The following is a 22,679-nucleotide window of genomic DNA, read 5'->3' as shown; positions in this document are numbered from 1 at the left end:
TATCATGAAAATGGTAAGGATAAATAAATAATCCATAGTTGATGTACTTACTGCCAGACATCAAGTACAGGCCATTAGGATCAACTGCTAAACTTGTAACAGCTTCTAGGTGGGCTACCATTGAGTGGATCAGTTTGCCTTTGGAAAAGAGATTTTTCCTCTTTATTAGTAGTTTTCCTCATCCTGAATATATGTCAGCTACCACATTACACTGATTTCTACAGACACCCCTATCTGTGTATTTACTGCATCAATAGCTTTTTCCATCACAGCCATAGTAACACATATCTCCCTCCCCACTCTAGCCATGGTAATGATGAGACAAGTTTAAATTTCAAATTATATTTTTGTCTTTCAAATCATAATATGGCATTCAATAATTTATATACAAATACCCCCTTTAAACCATGTTCATTAACAAGAACTCAGACATTATTAATCACCTACTTTGCATCCTTCAGCTATAGGCAATTACATATGGGTTGTGGGAACAGAAGAAAAGACTGACATAAAGGAACAGACAGAAAACCTGGCTACAGCATTGTTGATTGAAACAATATAAAAAAAGGGTTTAAAAATATTAAATAACTCATCATTTGCAGCTAACTCAGCAAAATTCAACATACTTAGAAAGCAATAGCAGATAATCAGGTAAACATGACTGCTAATACCGATTTTCTCCCAACACAGGTCTCCATGAATTTCCTTTAGACTAGTTAAATACAATCCAATAAAAACTGGGACCCCAATTCAAATCAATCAGAAGTAAATAGTATTATAATACAGAAAAGAATAGCCTATGGAAAAACAAATAAACCAAGTGACTCAGGGGTTTTCCATCTGCAACACTAAGGCTATCCAAAAATTGGACAATAATTAAGCAAAACATAATAACCATATGCCTCTACTTCCAACATGTTTCTACTTTTCCTCAGTATTTTCACAGCAAGAAATCATTTGTATTGGTATCTGAATGAATTTTTCATTGTGTTCCTAGTGATAACCCTGGCTGTAAGGCCAAAATATGGCATCTACTTACTACTAAATAAAACGAGATTATTCTACCTGCTATCATGAAGCCTAATTCTTAGCAGATCTGAATGGAATGAATAGAAACGGAGCTGGGAGAGTATCTGTACTTCAGTGGCTACTCCATGACTATAAAGCCACTGACAGACACCAAAATTAGCCTACTTACAGTGGGGATATTTTTGCTCTAGTTATCCATTTTTAGTAAATTCTTACCTGTATTGTTATCATAGAACTTGATGTGCCTGTCTTCATGAGCAGTGATACTGATGGGAAGAGTAGGATGACTGATGACTCTATTTATTTGGCAGGAAGAGTTGGCTGCTAAAAAGAAGAGAGTACGCAATTTAAATTAGTCAAAGCTATTATTTCTTCACACACAAGAGAACTGAATACTACCTAACGGATTGAAAAGTAAACAATGTGACTTTAATTTGTCTTTAGTTCATTTATTCTGCAACTATGTTCATAATTTCAATGTTAAGAAGTGAGAGTTGCTGAGCGATAACTACACTGACAAATTTAGAGGTACCCATGAATTAGAATTTTCTTTTCTGACACCCTCTATCTATGGATTCCACCTAGGGCTTAGCCTAGAGCCCCTGACATTTCTCATTCTCCAATGTTCTGTGATATTTGTTACTTTAATAAAGTTCCATCATTATATGTAGGTAATTCCCAAATTTAAATCTCAGCTCATTCTAGATACAGAGCTCTTTATCACATGGTTACCATCTAAAGATAAACATGACAAAGAGAGCTTCTTAACTCTTTTATCTCTTTCTTATCACAATAGAAATGGTTATCATTTGACAATCTACCATGTTGGGAAACTTAAAATAGTCAGGATCCTAATATTTTTTGTGCACTATTAAGAGTTTTCAAAGAGATTTCAATTATATACATGATGAGAAAGGCAGACTACATGTCATTAGGCCCATATCACAGCACATGGACCAAGATCCAGAAAAAGCTGTGACCCGCCCCCCCATCAAAATCCTGAGACAAAGTCAGTACCTACTCTAATTTCTACCACTATCCCAACCGACTCATGCAAATCAGACAATTGCCGAAATTTGTACCTAATCATGAGTTCCTGAAACCCTGTTATTGAAAGGAAATCCATAATTAAAAACAAGTTTAATTGGAGAGTTTTAAGATACATTTTATAAGAAATAATGGAAAAAATCTGCATAAAGACAATGCTAAATTAAGGTGCATCAAAGTTTTTAAAAAATCATTATATCACAGTCCAAGGAAAGGAAGGGATGCCCTTATAAATACATTATGGGACAAATGGCAAATTTGAATATGGACAGTAACTCACACAACAGCACTGTGTCATGTTAAATTTCCAGATTTTGACAATGTAATGTGCTATGTCAGAGAATATCCTTGTTGTTAGGAACTACATGCTAAAGAATTTAGGGGTATAGAGGTACAATGTCTCTTAAATGCTCAGAAATTTAAATTATATACATATTAAAGAGTAATAAAGCAAATGTGACAGATGTGACAACAAAATGTTAAAAACTGGTGAATCTGAGTGAAGGAAAGCCAGGAATTCTTGTACTACTTTTGAAACTTTTCTGCAAATTTTAAATTACTTCATAATAAAGAGTTTACATTTTTTAAACCTTGGAATAGGTATTATGAATTTACATTCACATAGTAGGAAATACAGCTAAAAACAACTGTTATGTTAGTATACTCTATTGGATTCATGTGATCCCTAGAAATACGACATCTTAAGAACTGAAAATATCTTTTTCCTAAGATAATCTCCACTGACCTCAATGAGAAGAAAGGTAACTGATTCTAACATCATCGTTCATCTCTTTAAACGCTATATGAAATTCACTTTTACCTTGAAATATGTTTGGTTTGAACTTTGGTTTTTAAAAAAACCTGCTGAATTCCAGAATAGAACAACACAGTCAAACATAAATTGCTAAGGGTAGTTAAGAGTAGAAAGGAATAGAAGACTAATTAAAGTTTGCTTGATACAACTCTAAAGTAATCAAACTAATAAATTAGGAAATATAAGGGCATATTATTATTAACTCAAAATAATTATCACTTGTTCCCATAAGGCTGCCTTTGTTGAAAATATTCTGGGCAGGCTTCTTCAGAAAATGTTTCCAGTATCAGGCAAATATCATGTGGCTTAATAGTCACACATCTTGGGGGAAAAAATGGGATTGCCTCATTCAGTCACTCCATTTCATCCACCAGAGTTGTCTCATTAATTTGTGGCAGCTGCTTAAAAAAATATCAACATTTACCACTTAGGAAATTGAAAGAATTGACCACAATCTCTGAAAGTCATTCCAAAAATGTTCACATCCTTCTTAATGTCATATTGGTTTTTATTTTACTACTGAACCTTTAGGTCATGTATTAAAATATGATAGTAAATTTACTGAGCATCTAAAACCTGTATTTCTTGGCAAAAAGTTTCTTTTTTTGTTCCATAATCTCAATTTTGATTTTTTCTGGCTCTCTCTTTTATATCCAAATTGTTCAAAGCTCTATTCATGTCTATTTCCCCAAACAATTCTCACTGGACACTAGAAGAAAACAAAGGATGACAAATTGGGAAGAGAAAAGGCAGAAAGCCAAAATGAAATGAAGGAAATTTGTGAGAGAAAAAGAGAAGCAGGAGAGAGAGACACACACACACACACATACACACATTTAGGCACTTGCGAGGGTGCACACACACCATGGCAGTAACATTTAAAGCTACTTCTCAGATTAAAACGACAGTATATGGGTAAAGAGTTTTCTTTATCACCTGCAACCTAAACTGTGATGTCTAGATCAAGCCTAAAGACAGAAAGCATGGTTAAAAAAAGCAAAAAACCGGGAGTGGGGCGGAAGATGGCGGCGTGAGTAGAGCAGCGGAAATCTCCTCCCAAAACAACATATATCTATGAAAATATAACAAAGACAACCCTTCCTAGAATAAAGACCAGAGGACACAGGACAATATCCAGACCACATCCGGACCTGAGAGAACCCAGCGCCTCGCGAAGGGGGTAAGATACAAGCCCCGGCCCCGCGGGAGCCGAGCGCCCCTCCCCCCAGCTCCCGGCGGGAGAAGAGCAGGCAGAGCGGGAGGGAGACGGAGCCCAGGACTGCCGAACACCCAGCCCCCGCCATCCGGGACAGAGTGCAGGGCCCTCGATACTGGGAAAACAGGGCAGCAAGAACAGTGAGCAGGCACTGGAGGCTGGGCGACAGAGGACATAAGAAAAGCGCGCGACCATTTTTTTTTTTTGCTTTTTTGCTGCTTTGTTTTGGCGAGCGCTTTTTGGAAGTCTTAAAGGGACAGGGACCCCAATATTAGGGAAACAGGGCAGAAAGACCGGTGAGCAGAGGCCTGAGGCTGGCACCGGAGAATAAAGAAAAACGAACGACCACCTTTTTTTTTTTAATTAAAAAATTTTTTTTTTTTATTAAAAAAATTTTTTTTTCTTGTTTTTTTTTGTGGTCGTTGTTTTGTTTTGGCGGGTGCTTTTTGGAAGTCTTAAAGGGGCAGGGCGGGCCACTTAATCCAGAGGTAGGGAATCCGGGATCTCTGGGCACCCTAACCCCTGGGCTGCAGGGAGCAGGGAGGCCCCTTACGGAGATAAATAGCCTCCCAGCAGCTCCTGCTCCAACGCGACTCCACCATTTTGGAGTAGCTGCCCGAGCCAGGCCACGCCCACAGCAACAGCGGAGATTAACTCCATAGCAGCCGGGCAGGAAGCAGAAACCCTGTCTACGCGCAGCTGCGCAGCACAAGCCACTAGAGGCCGCTGTTCTCCCAGGAGAGGAGGGCCACAAACCAACAAGAAAGGAAGTCCTTCCAGCCGTCACTCGTCCCAGTTCTGCAGACTATTCCTATCACCATGAAAAGGCAAAGCTACAGGCAGACAAAGATCACAGAGACAACACCAGAGAAGGAGACAGACCTAACCAGTCTTCCTGACAAAGAATTCAAAATAAGAATCATAAACATGCTGACAGAGATGCAGAGAAACACGCAAGAAAAATGGGATGAAGTCCGGAAAGAGATCACAGATGCCAGAAAGGAGATCGCAGAAATGAAACAAACTCTGGAAGGGTTTATAAGCAGAATGGATAGAATGCAAGAGGCCATTGATGGAATTGAAATCAGAGAACAGGAACGCATAGAAGCTGACATAGAGAGAGACAAAAGGATCTCCAGGAATGAAACAATATTAAGAGAACTGTGTGACCAATCTAAAAGGAGCAATATCCGTATTATAGGGGTCCCAGAAGAAGAAGAGAGAGGCAAAGAGATGGAAAGTATCTTAGAAGAAATAATTGCTGAAAACTTCCCCACACTGGGGGAGGAAGTAATCAAACAGACCACGGAAATACACAGAACCCCCAACAGAAAGGATCCAAGGAGGGCAACACCAAGACACATAATAATTAAAATGGCAAAGATCAAGGACAAGGAAAGAGTGTTAAAGGCAGCTAGAGAGAAAAAGGTCACCTATAAAGGGAAACCCATCAGGCTAACGTCAGATTTCTCAACAGAAACCCTACAGGCCAGAAGAGAATGGCATGATATATTTAATACAATGAAACAGAAGGGCCTTGAACCAAGGATACTGTATCCAGCACGACTATCATTCAAATATGACGGTGGGATTAAACAATTCCCAGACAAACAAAAGCTGAGGGAATTTGCTTTCCACAAACCACCTCTACAGAACATCTTACAGGGACTGCTCTAGATGGGAGCACTCCTAGAAAGAGCACAGCACAAAACACCCAACATATGAAGAATCGAGGAGGAGGAACAAGAAGGGAGAGAAGAAAAGAATCTCCAGACAGTGTATATAACAGCTCAATAAGCGAGCTAAGTTAGGCAGTAAGATACTAAAGAGGCTAACCTTGAACCTTTGGTAACCACGAATTTAAAGCCTGCAATGGCAATAAGTACATATCTTTCAATAGTCACCCTAAATGTTAATGGGTTGAATGCACCAATCAAAAGACACAGAGTAACAGAATGGATAAAAAAGCAAGACCCATCTATATGCTGCTTACAAGAAACTCACCTCAAACCCAAAGACATGTACAGACTAAAAGTCAAGGGATGGAAAAACATATTTCAAGCAAACAACAGTGAGAAGAAAGCAGGGGTTGCAGTACTAATATCAGACAAAATAGACTTCAAAACAAAGAAAGTAACAAGAGATAAAGAAGGACACTACATAATGATAAAGGGCTCAGTCAAACAAGAGGATATAACCATTCTAAATATATATGCACCCAACACAGGAGCACCAGCATATGTGAAACAAATACTAACAGAACTAAAGGGGGATATAGACTGCAATGCATTCATTCTAGGAGACTTCAACACACCACTCACCCCAAAGGATAGATCCACTGGGCAGAAAATAAGTAAGGACACGGAAGCACTGAACAACACAGTAGAGCAGATGGACCTAATAGACATCTATAGAACTCTACATCCAAAAGCAGCGGGATATACATTCTTCTCAAGTGCACATGGAACATTCTCCAGAATAGACCACATACTAGGCCACAAAAAGAGCCTCAGAAAATTCCAAAAGATTGAAATCCTACCAACCAACTTTTCAGACCACAAAGGCATAAAACTAGAAATAAACTGTACAAAGAAAGCAAAGAGGCTCACGAACACATGGAGGCTTAACAACACGCTCCTAAATAATCAATGGATCAATGACCAAATCAAAATGGAGATCCAGCAATATATGGAAACAAATGACAACAACAACACTAAGCCCCAACTTCTGTGGGACACAGCAAAAGCAGTCTTAAGAGGAAAGTATATAGCAATCCAAGCATATTTAAAAAAGGAAGAGCAATCCCAAATGAATGGTCTAATGTCACAACTATCGAAATTGGAAAAAGAAGAACAGATGAGGCCTAAGGTCAGCAGAAGGAGGGACATAATAAAGATCAGAGAAGAAATAAATAAAATTGAGAAGAATAAAACAATAGCAAAAATCAATGAAACCAAGAGCTGGTTCTTCGAGAAAATAAACAAAATAGATAAGCCTCTAGCCAGACTTATTAAGAAGAAAAGAGAGTCAACACAAATCAACAGTATCAGAAACGAGAAAGGAAAAATCACGACGGACCCCACGGAAATGCAAAGAATTATTGGAGAATACTATGAAAACCTATATGCTAACAAGCTGGGAAACCTAGGAGAAATGGACAACTTCCTAGAAAAATATAACCTTCCAAGATTGACCCAGGAAGAAACAGAAAATCTAAACAGACCAATTACCAGCAACGAAATTGAAGAGGTAATCAAAAAACTACCAAAGAACAAAACCCCCGGGCCAGATGGATTTACCTCGGAATTTTATCAGACATACAGGGAAGACATAATACCCATTCTCCTTAAAGTTTTCCAAAAAATAGAGGAGGAGGGGATACTCCCAAACTCATTCTATGAAGCTAACATCACCCTAATACCAAAACCAGGCAAAGACCCCACCAAAAAAGAAAACTACAGACCAATATCCCTGATGAACGTAGATGCAAAAATACTCAACAAAATATTAGCAAACCAAATTCAAAAATACATCAAAAGGATCATACACCATGACCAAGTGGGTTTCATCCCAGGGATGCAAGGATGGTACAACATTCGAAAGTCCATCAACATCATCCACCACATCAACAAAAAGAAAGACAAAAACCACATGATCATCGCCATAGATGCTGAAAAAGCATTTGACAAAGTTCAACATCCATTCATGTTAAAAACTCTCAGCAAAATGGGAATAGAGGGCAAGTACCTCAACATAATAAAGGCCATCTATGATAAACCCACAGCCAACATTATATTGAACAGCGAGAAGCTGAAAGCATTTCCGCTGAGATCGGGAACTAGACAGGGATGCCCACTCTCTCCACTGTTATTTAACATAGTACTGGAGGTCCTAGCCACGGCAATCAGACAAAATAAAGAAATACAAGGAATCCAGATTGGTAAAGAAGAAGTTAAACTGTCACTATTTGCAGATGACATGATACTGTACATAAAAAACCCTAAAGACTCCACCCCAAAACTACTAGAACTGATATCGGAATACAGCAAAGTTGCAGGATACAAAATCAACACACAGAAATCTGTGGCTTTCCTATATACTAACAATGAACCAACAGAAAGAGAAATCAGGAAAACAACTCCATTCACAATTGCATCAAAAAAAATAAAATACCTAGGAATAAACCTAACCAAAGAAGTGAAAGACTTATACTCTGAAAACTACAAGTCACTCTTAAGAGAAATTAAAGGGGACACTAACAGATGGAAACTCATCCCATGCTCGTGGCTAGGAAGAATTAATATCGTTAAAATGGCCATCCTGCCCAAAGCAATATACAGATTTGATGCAATCCCTATGAAACTACCAGCAACATTCTTCAATGAACTGGAACAAATAATTCAAAAATTCATATGGAAACACCAAAGACCCCGAATAGCCAAAGCAATCCTGAGAAAGAAGAATAAAGTAGGGGGGATCTCACTCCCCAATTTCAAGCTCTACTATAAAGCCATAGTAATCAAGACAATTTGGTACTGGCACAAGAACAGAGCCACAGACCAATGGAACAGACTAGAGAATCCAGACATTAACCCAGACATATATGGTCAATTAATATTTGATAAAGGAGCCATGGACATACAATGGCGAAATGACAGTCTCTTCAACAGGTGGTGCTGGCAAAACTGGACAGCTACATGTAGGAGAATGAAACTGGACCATTGTCTAACCCCATATACAAAAGTAAACTCAAAATGGATCAAAGACCTGAATGTAAGCCATGAAACCATTAAACTCTTGGAAGAAAACATAGGCGAAAACCTCTTAGACATAAACATGAGTGACCTCTTCTTGAACATATCTCCCCGGGCAAGGAAAACAACAGCAAAAATGAGTAAGTGGGACTATATTAAGCTGAAAAGCTTCTGTACAGCAAAAGACACCATCAATAGAACAAGAAGGATCCCTACAGTATGGGAGAATATATTTGAAAATGACACATCCGATAAAGGCTTGACGTCCAGAATATATAAGGAGCTCTCACGCCTCAACAAACAAAAAACAAATAACCCAATTAAAAAATGGGCAGAGGAACTGAACAGACAGTTCTCCAAAAAAGAAATACAGATGGCCAACAGACACATGAAAAGATGCTCCACATCGCTAATTATCAGAGAAATGCAAATTAAAACTACAATGAGGTATCACCTCACACCAGTAAGGATGGCTGCCATCCAAAAGACAAACAACAACAAATGTTGGCGAGGCTGTGGAGAAAGGGGAACCCTCCTACACTGCTGGTGGGAATGTAAGTTAGTTCAACCATTGTGGAAAGCAGTATGGAGGTACATCAAAATGCTCAAAACAGACTTACCATTTGACCCAGGAATTCCACTCCTAGGAATTTACCCTAAGAATGCAGCAATCAAGTTTGAGAAAGACAGATGCACCCCTATGTTTATTGCAGCACTATTTACAATAGCCAAGAATTGGAAGCAACCTAAATGTCCATCAATAGATGAATGGATAAAGAAGATGTGGTACATATACACAATGGAATACTACTCAGCTATAAGAAAAGGGCAAATCCAATCATTTGCAGCAACATGGATGGAGCTGGAGGGTATTATGCTCAGTGAAACAAGCCAAGCGGAGAAAGAGAAATACCAAATGATTTCACTTATCTGTGGAATATAAGAACAAAGGAAAAACTGAAGGAACAAAACAGCAGCAGAATCACAGAACTCAAGAATGGACTAACAGGTACCAAAGGGAAAGGGACTGGGGAGGATGGGTGGGTAGGGAGGGATAAGGGGGGGAGAAGTAGGGGGGTATTAAGATTAACATGCATGGGGGGGTAGGAGAAAAGGGAGGGCTGTACAACACAGAGAAGGCAAGTAGTGATTCTACAACATTTAGCTATGCTGATGGACAGTGACTGTAAAGGGGTTTATAGGGGAGACCTGGTATAGGGGAGAGCCTAGTAAACATAATATTCGTCATGTAAGTGTAGATTAGTGATAGCAAAAAAAAAAAAAAAAAAAAAGGGCAGTTCCTGTGTGGTAACCTCCAACGAGTTCTACACAAGGGTATAAAGGGCATATAAAAGTGTAGGCAAAGGGTCTGTTTGTGTTTATACAGAGGATCAAAGCCTAATTGGGCTACCCCGAAAATGAACTAAGATACGATATGAAAAAGAACTTCCAACATCTGCACCCTCTGGAAGACTCATGCCAGAAGATGATCATCAAAAAACCCCAACAAAGATCCACGCACTGCTACAGCTGTAGATGCACTCATCCCACCAGTTCCTGGACCTGCCATGGGAATGAGGAAGGAGATATCTAAGCTGGCCTGTGCATATAGTAAAACAACAAAATTGGACTGGATCTATACTGTTGGAACTCAACCAAGAATTTGGAGAAGTGCAAATTGTAGCGCTCCAAAGTCTTACAACTACAAACTATTTATTGTTAAAAGAACATATGGCATGTGAACAGTCCCCAGGAATGGGTTGTTTTAATTTGTCTGATTTCTCTCAGACTGTTCAAGTTCATTTGGACAATATCCACCATATCATAGATAAGTTTTCACAAATGCCTAAGGTGCCTAACTGGTTTTCTTGGTTTCACTGCAGATGGCTGGTAATTACAGATATGCTTTGGTTATGTAACTATACTCCTATTATGTTAATGTGTGTGTGCAATTTAAGTAGTAGCTTAAAACCTATACATGCTGAAGTTACTCTACAAGAAGATATATCAAAGAAATAATCAATCTTCCCAAGTTTTCTTCCGCCTGCTACTTCTATAGCTTTTCTTCTTCCTTCCTAATTACAACCCTTAAATAGAATTCGTGCCTCATATCAAATTTACCGAGTATCATAATTCTTCCAAGTGGTAAAGATACCTCAAGACAAATGCTGGGCATAGAAGCCACAGGGCATAAATATGCAAAGAAGTAAAAAGCTAACTTTTTCAAACAATAAGGCTTCTCTCTCACTTACCAACTTCACATTTCCCTGTATGGCCCCGGAAGATGACTGGTTAGCCAGAGACGGGTAAGATTCCTCAAGGGAGGAACAACCTAAGACAGGCACAGTCGCAAGGGGGGCCATCAGGTGAGAAATTGGGGATCAACAGAGGTGAGGCTTAGAACCTCACCCCCCCGTTCTGAGAGAAATCTTCTGCATACGTGGATGTTTTATTGCCCTGGTCTAGCTTGGATTAACACATAGTCTACAGGCACACACCTGATCATCTACATGTGCTCTCTTACAACACTAAACTATGTTTTCTACCTTTATCTTGTATCTACCTACCACTTCAGCATTTTATTAAAAATAATAATAATAAAGAGAGAAATGTGGTATCCACATATAAATCAAGTATAAAAACCAAATGAGTATTCATATTTGAACTGACTGTTTATAGTTCATAATGCATGAGCAAAACCGAAAGTTTCTGTGATGACTGCCCTTGTACTGTTCACTATGTAACTTATTCATTATGTAAGAATTTGTTCTACATGTAAAAACTTGTTTGTTATGCCTCAGAAGATTGGAGACTGACAAAAATTAGGCTTGGGGTGGAATAATGATTGTGCATTGAGCATTGACTCCCCTATACAGAATTTTATTGTCGTTAACAACCATTTGATCAATAAATATGAGAGATGCCCTCACAAAAAAAAAAAAAAAAAAAAAAGGACAGACTTCCAATGGTAAAATAAATTAGTAACCGGGATGTAAGGTATAGCATAAGGAATATAGTCAAGATATTGTAACAGCCTGGTAGGGTGATAGCTGGAACCTAGAATTATGTATATAAATGTTCTACCACTGTGTTGTACACTTGAAACTCATGTAATGTAATACTGTGTGTCAACTACCCTTCAATAAAAAATAATTATTAAAAAAAAAAAAAAAAAAAAAAAAAAAAAAAAAAAAAAAAAGCAAAAAACCGAAAGACTGTAATATCATTTTGTCAATCTGAGGAATTATTCATCTCCTGACTTTCAGTATTCAATAAGAATCTTCAGATTTGGGTGTCTGAGAGGCACAACTTGATCTATATTCTAATCAGTACTGACTGTGTCAAATTATACTATTAATATGAAATTGATAAAAATATGAAATTATGAGATGAAAGGTAGATTTTATTTTATATTTAGAATGAATATTACTTTCTTCAAACAGAATTGAAAACTAATCATTTGGTATAAAATAGAACTTAACTCCTCTCTGGAGTAACTCAAATGCTATTTCAAACAGTATGGCTGTCTGACATAAATATGCATAAACATAACCCAAAGTCTTAAAATTAATTTTAAATCATTATATCTTTCTAAGTAACTGTTCTGTGATTTAGAAGGCAGAACACGATATAACAACAAGTATTTTTCATAGCTGACTCTAGTCGTTAAAATTTTGATGAAGTTTAAAAAATTGATCCAAACACACTGCTTAAAACTGGTATACATACTCATATCCAGGTTGGATTCTAAAGTAAGAATACGTTGTTGTGTTTCCATGTTAAAGATGCTTGTATATCCTTTGCTGAATGATGCTACCATGTGGCTCGGATCACTGCTCACTAAATCCACAGAGGCAGGAATTCCCAATTCTAAAAGAGTCAGGACATATTCAAAGAGAATGATGATTAGAGAATCTACCTGACAATGTGCTTAAAACAGAGCAAAACAAATAGTGGCACAATTTATTTAAGAAATACAAAAGGCTCAATGTTAGAATAAGAATGAGCTCATGGACACCGGTAAAGATTATTGGTTACTTTTAGCCCTAGCCTATCTTATTAACCTTACCTGCTCAGCACATCTTCGACCTGTGACTCAGCAAACATACTCATGGAATGTAAGCCTTTATTTAGAAAATAAATGGAAAACATGTGCAGGCTACAAGTTTTGTTGCTTCCACCTCAATCTGGGGCTTAGAGTGGCACTGTGGGAATTCATTATAAAAGCCCATCTCTTATTAGGAGTTCTAACTTATCAAAAATATGAAATTTAAAAAGTAAAATTTCAGATTGGAGTCATGCAAATATCAAGTGCAGACAACCCATCAAACCCCATATACAAGTTAAGACAGCTCAAAAATAAGATGCTATTTTTATTTATCTAGAACAGGCTAAAACTTGATGAAACCTAGACTTTATTTACAAACATGAAACAAAATAGAATAATATGTATATATGAATTTAATCTTATTTTTATCATTTGGGCCAAAATCTAATTAAAGCAAGTTAACAGTTCAAAGATGTGTATAGTACAGAAGAAGATATATTAATGGTCCATAAACATAAAAAATTTTTTAAAGTGCTCAAAATAATTAGCCACCAAAGAAATGCAAATTAAAACCACAGGGAAATAACATTACATACCCACCAGAATGGCTAAAATTAAACAGACTGACAACACCAAACGTTAGTAATAAAGCAACTGGAATTCTCATATTCTGCTGTCAATGGTATGACATGGCACAACCACTCTCTGGAAAAAAGTTTAGCAATTTCACATAAAGATAAACACATAATTTTACTTCTAAAGCCAACCAATTCTACTTAAGGGTCTTTACCCACCTATAATAAAAACATGTAAATATACACAATGGAATATTATTCAGCCATAAGAAGAAAACAAATCCTACCATTTGCAACAACATGGATAGAGCTAGAGGGTATTATGCTCAGTGAAATAAGCCAGCCGGAGAAAGACAAGTACCAAATGATTTCACTTATATGTGGAGTATAAGAACAAAGAAAAACTGAAGGAACAAAACAGCAGCAGAATCACAGAACCCAAGAATGGACAAACAGTTACCAAAGGGAAAGGGACTGGGTAGCATGGGAGGGAAGGGAAGGATATGGGTGGGGAAAAAGAAAGGAGGCCTTACGATTAGCATGTATAATGTGGTGGGGGTCACGGGGAGGGCTGTGCAACACAGAGAAGACAACTAGTGATTCTACAGCATCTTACTACGCTGATGGACAGTGACTTTAATGGGGTTTGTTGGGGGGACTTTGTGAAGGGGGGAGCCTAGTAAACATAATGTTCCTCATGTAATAGTACATTAGTGATAACAAAATAATAATATCTGCATCCTTGGATGTTTTGTTGCCCTTGTCTAGCTTGGATTAATACTTAGTCTATAGGCACAGACCTGATCATCTACATTTACCCTCTTAAACAGCACTAAATTATGTTTTCTACCTTTATCTTGCATCTACCTACCACTTCAGCATTTTATTTAAAAATAATAATAATAAGGGAGAAATGTGGGATTCACATATAAATCAAGTATAAAAATCAAACAAATAATCATATCTGACTTGATTGTTTATAGTTCATGATGCGTGATCAAAACTGAAAGTTTCTGTGATATGACTGCCCTTGCACTGTTCACCACGTAAGAACTTATTCACTATGTAAGAACTTCTTCACCATGTAAGAACTTGTTCATTATGCTTCAGAAGATTGGAGACTGTTGAGAATTAGGCTTGGGGTTGATTAATGATTGTGCATTGAGTCCCCTATACAGAATTTTATTGTTGTTAACAACCATTTGATCAATAAATATGAGAGATGCCCTCTCAAGAAAAAAAAAATAATAATAATAATAAAAAAAACAAGACATGAATGTTCACCTTAGCTTTTTTCATTAAGAGTCAAAAACTGAAAACAACCTAAATGTCCATCAAGAGGTAAATGAATAAATATACTGTGGTTTAAAGAAATACTATTAAACAATATAAATAAATTACTGATACTTACTCTAAGGATAAATCACAAAAACATTAAAAAAAAAGATAAAGAGTACACACTGTATGATTTTATTTATCTGAAGATTTAGATTAGAATAGGCAAAACTAATCTATACCAAGAGAAATGAAAACAATGTGTACTTCTGGTTGGGAATGGGGATACGGGACTGACTAGGAAGGACACAAAGAACTTTGGGAAGGTGGAGGAAATGTTCCCTATCTTGATAGGTACAAGAATCAAGCATTTGCCAAACTGATTAAAATGTACCCTTAATATCTATTTTTTACTATATAAAACTTACTCTCTCGACGGGTAAGATTCCTCAAGGGAAGAACAACCTAAGACAGGCACAGTCGCAGGGGGGCCATCAGGTGAGAAATTGGGGATCAACAGAAGTGAGGCTTAGAACCTCACCCCCCCTGTTTTGAGAGAAATCTTCTGCATCTGTGGATGTTTTATTGCCCTTGTCTAGCTTGGATTAACACATAGTCTACAGGCACACACCTGATCATCTACATTTGCTCTCTTACAACACTAAACTAAGTTTTCTACCTTTATCTTACATCTACCTACCACTTCAGCATTTTATTAAAAAAAAAAAATAATAATAATAATAAAGGGAGAAATGTAGGATCCACATATAAATCAAGTATAAATATCAAACGAATATTCATATTTGACCTGATTATTTATAGTTCATAATGCGTGATCAAAACCGAAAGTTTCTGTGATGACTGCCCTTGTACTGTTCACCATGTAAGAACTTATTCACTAAGTAAGAATTTGTTCTACATGTAAGAACTTGTTCGTTATGCTTCAGAAGATTGGAGACTGACGAGAATTAGGCTTGGGGTGGATTAACGATTGTGCATTGAGCATTGACTCCCCTATACAGAATTCTATTTTTGTTAACAACCATATGATCAATAAATATGAGAGATGCCCTCTCAAAAAAAAAAAAAAAAAACTTACTCTCAATTCAAAAAAAATGTTTTAATGTGTGCTTTCCCCAAATACTATGCTTTGAAAAATTACACATAAATTGAAAATTAACATGAACATACCTTCATTGCTTAAAAGAAACCTTCAAATCAAATAGGAGTTTGTAGAATCATGTATTTATTTGTTTTTAGAATAAGACATTTTAGAAAAGATTCAGTAAAATAAATTTTACAAAGCATGTACCTTGATTATCACTAAACACACTTAGGGCTGGAGCAACCTCAGCTGTGTTCCATAAACGAAGAGTGCCATCTGCTGAACAGGACAACAAGCGCTGATGGGCTGCACTGTAAGCCAAACCCCAGACGGCATCAGTGTGGCCTAGCAAAGGGCCTCTTAAAACAGAAGGATCTAAGCAAAACAGCAAGATTGCAAAGTCAGGAAAGAAAAACCAAATCATAAAGATACTCAGACTCCAGAGACAGTAAAATATACCATAAAAAGCACCTGATAACAGTATAAAATGTTTCCTACTTCCTATTATTCTTAATGCTGCAATAATTAAAATGCAAATGCTGCAATAATTAAAAACAAGCTTAGAAATATATAAACGTAAGGCTTAAAATTTATACATTAAAATTTTAAAGTATATATTGTTTTCCTTAAAAAACTTAGGCATTTCCTTTTCCCTTTTTTCCTTCTATTTGTCTAGATTTTTAAAAAGCGCACCAACATAAATGATTTGAATTTAAGCTACCTTCAGATAAACCACAACTCATATTCCCCAGGAAGTGAACGGAGATCCTTTCCTCCTTTGCCCTCCTTCAGCACTGCAGACATACTCCTTTAGGCCACAATCCTACTACACTGCAAACTCATGGGAGCAAAAGGCCTCTGACATTCATAATGGGCAGGAACTGAGGCCTACGGGAATCCCCAAATTCTCAAAGGGCAATAATTGACTTGTGAACGCTGTTAAGAGAGGGAGGGATGAGGCAGGGAGATCATTGAGCACTCTTTCATGATAAAAGTCAAATTGGAAACTTAAATTATTAATCCTCACAATGACTCTAAGAAGAGGTACTTTCAAGACAGTTCACAGATGTTTAGTTTAAAATGTCAGTGGTGTCATCTGTTCTATATCCTCTCTCAGTCATACCAAAAAGTACTTATTAAAGACACACTGTGTCAGGTACTCTGCCAGATGCTGGGGCCACACTGATGATTAAGACACAATACTATCCTTGCCCTCAAAAGACTATGTGGTACATCAAAAAGATCATCCATCATGATCAAGTGGGATTCATCCCAGGGATGCAAGGATGGTACAACATTCGAAAATCCATTAACATCATCCACCACATCAATAAAAAGAAGGACAAAAGCCACATGATCATCTCCAAAGATGCTGAAAAAGCATTTGACAAAGTTCAACATCCATTCATGATAAAAACTCTCAACAAAATGGGTATAGAGGGCAAGTACCTCAACATAATAAAGGCCATATACAACAAACCCACAGCCAACATTATAATTAACAGCAAGAAGCTGAAAGCTATTCCTTTAAGATCGGGAACAAGACAAGAATGCCCACTCTCCCCACTTTTATTCAACATAGTTCTGGAGGTCCTAGCCATGGCAATCAGACAACACAAAGAAATGAAAGGCATCCAGATAGGCAAGGAAGAAGTCAAACTGTCCCTGTTTGCAGATGACATGATATTGTACATAAAATACCCTAAAGAATCCACTCCAAAACTACTAGATCTAAAATCTGAATTCAGCAAAATTGCGGGATACAAAATTAATACACAGAAACCTGTTGCATTCCTATACACTAATGATGAACTAGGAGAAAGAGAAATCAGGAAAACAATTCCATTCACAAGTGCATCAAAAAGAATAAAATACCTAGGAATAAACCTAACCAAGGAAGTGAAAGACCTAAACCCTGAAAACTCCAAGACACTCTTAAGAGAAATCAAAGAGGACACTAACAAATGGAAATTCATCCCATGCTCTTGGCTAGGAAGAATATTGTCAAAATGGCATCCTGCCTAAAGCAATCTACAGATGCAATGCAATCCCTATCAAAATACCTACAGCATTCTTCAATGAACTAGAGCAAATAGTTCTAAAATTCATATGGAACGACAAAAGACCCCAAACAGCCAAAGCAATCCTGAGAAGGAAGAATAAAGCAGGGGGAATTACATTCCCTGACTTCAAGCTGTACTACAAAGCCACAGTAATCAAGATAACTTGGTACTGGCACAAAAACAGACCCATAGACAAGTGGAACAAAATAGAGAGCCCAGATATAAACCCAATCATCTATGGTTAATTAATATACGATAAAGGAGTCAAGGATATACAATGGGGAAATGACAGCCTCTTCAACAGTTGGTGTTGGCAAAATTGGACAACAACATGTGAGAGAATGAAACCAGATTATTGTCTAACCCCATACACAAAAGTAAACTCAAAATGGATCAAAGACCTGAATGTAAGTCATGAAACCATAAAACTCTTAAAAAAACATATAGGCAAAAATCTCTTGGACATAAACATGAGCAACTTCTTCATGAACATATCTCCCCGGGCGAGGGAAACAAAAGCAAAAGTGAACAAGTGGGACTATATCAAACTGAAAAGCTTCTGTATAGCAAAGTACACCATCAGTAGAACAAAAAGACATCTTACAGTACAGGAGAACATATTCATAAATGACATATCTGATAAAGGGTTGACATCCAAATTATATAAAGAGCTCACACACCTCAACAAACAAAAAGCAAATAATCCAATTAAAAAATGGGCAGAGGAGCTGAACAGAGAGTTCTCCAAAGAAGAAATTTAGATGGCCAACAGGCACATGAAAAGATGCTCCACATCGCTAAGAATCAGGGAAATGCAAATTAAAACCACAATGAGATATCACCTCACATCAGTTAGGATGGCCAACATCCAAAAGACAAACAAAAACAAATGTAGGTGAGGATGTGGAGAAAGGGGAACCCTCCTACACTGCTGGTAGGAATGTAAACTAGTTCAACCATTGTGGAAAGCAGTATGGAGGTTCCTCAAAAAACTGAAAATAGTTGCAGCACTATTTACAATAGCCAAGAAATGGAACAACCTAAGTGTCCATCAGTAGATGAATGGATAAAGATGTGGTACATATACACAATGGAATATTATTCAGCCATAAAAAGAAAACAATTCCTACCATTTGCAACAACATGGATGGAGCTAGAGGGTATTATGCTCAGTGAAATAAGCCAGGCAGAGAAAGACAAGTACCAAATGATTTCACTCATCTGTGGAGTATAAGAACAAAGAAAAAACTGAAGGAACAAAACAGCAGCAGACTCATAGAACCCAAGAATGGACTAACAGTTACCAAAGGGAAAGGGACTGGGGAGGATGGGTGGGTAGGGAGGGATAAGGAGGGATAAGGAGGGAAAGGGGCATTACGATTAGCACACATACTGTAGCGAGGGTGGGGGGACACGGGAAAGGCAATATAACACAGAGAAGACAAGTAGTGATTCTATACCATCTTACTACGCTGATGGACAGTGACTGTAATGGGGTATGTTGGGGGCACTTGATAATAGGGGGAGGTCTAATAAGCATGTTGTTCAAGTAATTGTATATTAATGATACCAAAAAAAAAAAAAAGACCATGTGCTAAATACAGTAACAGTGACAGATACCAGTTACCATGGAGAGTTAACTGGGATGAGTGTTAGCATTTTAAAGAGAGCGACACCTAGAGTGTGCCCATGTTGGCCAGTCAAAGAACAGAGGAAAGGCATTCTTGACAAAGGAGGCAGAACCTAGAAAATTGCAGAAGGAAAAACAGCATGATGTGTGAGGGAATTTATAAGCAATTACTGGAGTGTGAAGTCTGATCAGGAAGTGGATGAGAGTTTATGGTGGAATTTTTATGGCTTATTAGAGTACTTGGTAATATCCTGAAAGCAATAGGAAACGACTGAAGGGGTTCCCAGGAGAAGTGGATAAACAAAGTATTTCGTTAAGATAACTGTGGCTATAGTGTGGAAGACAGACCAGCCAGAACCAAGATGAAGGCAAGGGGGACTGTGTCTGCAGCCTGGAGAGCAGTGATGAAGCCCCAAGTAGGATGGTAAGCAGGGCACAGCAGACAGTAAATTCAAGAAATATGTAGGGGGTGATATCAAAGACTAAGTAATTAACAAGGTGTAGGTAGTAAAACAGAACAAGAAATCAAGAACACTCTTAGGTTTCTAGGTTGGGTCATTCTGGTAGTGCCAACAACTACTGAAGAATAGGTAGGAAAAGAAACACAGCACTTGTAGGCATTTATGGATAATGACACCATCTCCCTGAAATGTTCTGTAAGCAGTCCGAGGCTTAAAGGAGAGATTTATCAGTCAACAGCATATAAAAGCATAAATGTAGATTCAATCTACCAAAGAATATGTATACAATGCAAAGAATGAGGATCTGAGGCTTGATAAGTACAAATATTTAAGGTGAGAAAAAGAAAAATTTACGAAGCATAGTCAACAGAAGCTTTTAAGGTGTCAACAAAGCCAGTAGTGGACAAATTTCAAATAGGATGTAATAGTCCATGGTTTCAGACAGCCAATACATCTAATAAAATAAGGACCATAAAATACTCCCTGGACCAGCCAATTAGGTAGTCACTGGTAATCTCGTTATACTTAAGTGGTAGAGCCAGAAGACAGAATGCAGAGGGATATGCATAGGGAAAGGATATGGAACCAATAACTAGAACTGTGCCTTCTAGACAGTATCACCAGAGAGACATACATGATGAAAGAGAGACTAAAGAGAAGCCAGACAGGAAAAGGGAGTGAAGAAAGAGTTCATGCTCAGGATATGCATGAAGAGAGAATGAGGTCAAGAGCAAAAGGGGAATGGCTGGCTTGGGACAGAATGAGGACAACTGATACTCTGATACAGAGATAAAGGAAGTAAGGAAAAGCATGGAACATATAAAAAGTAATAGAGTTAGAGAGGGAGAAGGGGTTTACATTCCACAAAATATATGCTAAGTGCTTTATTAAATAAATGTTGGGATAATTTTTTTGTTTATTAAATTTCTTATCATTACTTAAGTTTGGTGGTAAAATTAATCTAAAGTGATAATGAAAATAAAATATGGTTTTATGACAAATGTGACACTTCATACAATTCTAGAATTTAAGAGGAAACCAAAATACTCAATTCCTAAATAGTTTTTGTAAGGGATTTTATGGTAATATCTAGTGATAGATTATAATACAAATTTATGGTTCACATGGTACTGTTTCCAAGATGAAGTGCACTTCTTAATTTTTAAGGCCTCTTAAATACTTTGGTGCCATGGAGTTTAAAAGTCATTAGCCTCTCTCTATACCCTCCAATAACTGATTAAGAAGATGGTGCCAACATTCATTTTCCATTCACTGAAAGTTGTTTGTCAAAAATAATGATAAACTATGATTACAGATTAGTAATAGTGTATCAAGTATTATACAGATGCCTAAAATGAAGAAAACAGTTGTCAATCAAGCCAGCATTTCCAATAAATAAGACTTCAGTGGGGTGGGAACTGTTTTCTCAGGAAGAATATATTTTTCATTTAACATTATATATCAAATTGATTCCTAAATGCAGGAGACCTTTTTAACAAAATAAAGACATGGTTCTCTTTTACAAATCTAGTTTTCAAAAATATCTTACTTTATTCTTACATATGCTATGTGAAATGTGTAAAAAGAAAACACTTTATTCTTTCCTGTCTTTGGGGAGTCACATACCATAAGAGTCATAGGGATCGATGTTGGGGTTGGTGGTGGCCCAGCCCTGGATCAGTCCATCGGCACCACCACTGTAACACTGCTCACCATTGCTGCTCATTACCACACAAAGCACTGGACCCCTGGGAGATAAAAATCAATTTCTATCCTCAAAAATCAATCTGATAATAGAACTTGTTAAAAGTAAGAGTGCTTAATTATTCAAATGGCTATTTTTCTGCTTTACACAATGAATAAAAATACCAAAAAGCAAAACATTGTTCATTTTTCTTCCTCTTTTAAACCAGAAGTTGATAAATACGGCACATAGGGCAAATCCAGCTAGTGGATTATTTTTGTATAGTCCTTGAACTAAGAACAGTTTTCACGTTTTTTTAAAAGGTTGTAAAACTAAACTAAAAACAAAAATGCACAGAAAATATGTGGCCCACCAAACCTAAAAAATATTTACTATGTGCTCTTTATATAAAAAAAATCTCTCTGCTAAATCAAGTGAATAGGTGTACTCCTTAAGCTTAAATGGAAAACAGCAAAAGCATGCAATATGTAGTCACAATTTTAAAATTCTCACTTTTACTTAGGTTATCTTTAAGGGAAAAAAGGTCAAGATTTCTAATATTAAACCTAATTGCCTCAACTTTATTTTGAGAGAAATCATTTAAACATCATGCACATAAAATCTTATTTTAGCAAGGATTCCTATTTAGTAGAGATAAACTTGTTTTTAACATTTTTTTACTTGCCACTTTGTTATATTTACAAAAAATGCTACTGAATACAAAAAATACATTAAGTGAAAGAAAATAAAGTATTCTAATTAAACTGATTGACAGTGATATAAATCAAGTCAGTGATGTTTAATTTAAAACAAAGAAAAATCACACACTTACTTATGGGCCCTGAATGTATAGATGGGCTCCACATCAAGAGAAGTACTCCTAAATTAGAGAGAGAAGACGACTTTTACCACTCTGTAAGTTTCAGTAGTAAACAGAATGACTGAATGTATGTCATAAAACTGCCTTCAGAAATATCA

At 37.0% G+C, this 22,679-nt stretch overlaps 1 protein-coding gene across 2 annotated transcripts in view; it reads right to left on the bottom strand.

Annotated features, from left to right (window-relative positions):
- The window catches only part of STRN (striatin), a 117,193-nt gene that overhangs the window by 5,723 nt on the left and 88,791 nt on the right, over positions 1 to 22,679 (bottom strand). For both annotated transcript variants that reach the window (XM_057497282.1, XM_036931580.2), the window contains 6 exons: positions 22,534 to 22,581; positions 21,644 to 21,765; positions 16,071 to 16,238; positions 12,590 to 12,730; positions 1,246 to 1,353; positions 52 to 138 (listed from right to left, as the gene is read on the bottom strand). In XM_057497282.1, coding sequence (XP_057353265.1) covers positions 52 to 138; positions 1,246 to 1,353; positions 12,590 to 12,730; positions 16,071 to 16,238; positions 21,644 to 21,765; positions 22,534 to 22,581 — 674 coding nt within the window. The remainder of the gene's footprint in view (positions 1 to 51; positions 139 to 1,245; positions 1,354 to 12,589; positions 12,731 to 16,070; positions 16,239 to 21,643; positions 21,766 to 22,533; positions 22,582 to 22,679) is intronic.

The sequence above is a fragment of the Manis pentadactyla genome, chromosome 2, assembly GCF_030020395.1.
Source record: "Manis pentadactyla isolate mManPen7 chromosome 2, mManPen7.hap1, whole genome shotgun sequence".
Classification (NCBI taxonomy): domain Eukaryota; kingdom Metazoa; phylum Chordata; class Mammalia; order Pholidota; family Manidae; genus Manis; species Manis pentadactyla.
This window is presented reverse-complemented; position numbering and strand designations above follow the sequence as displayed.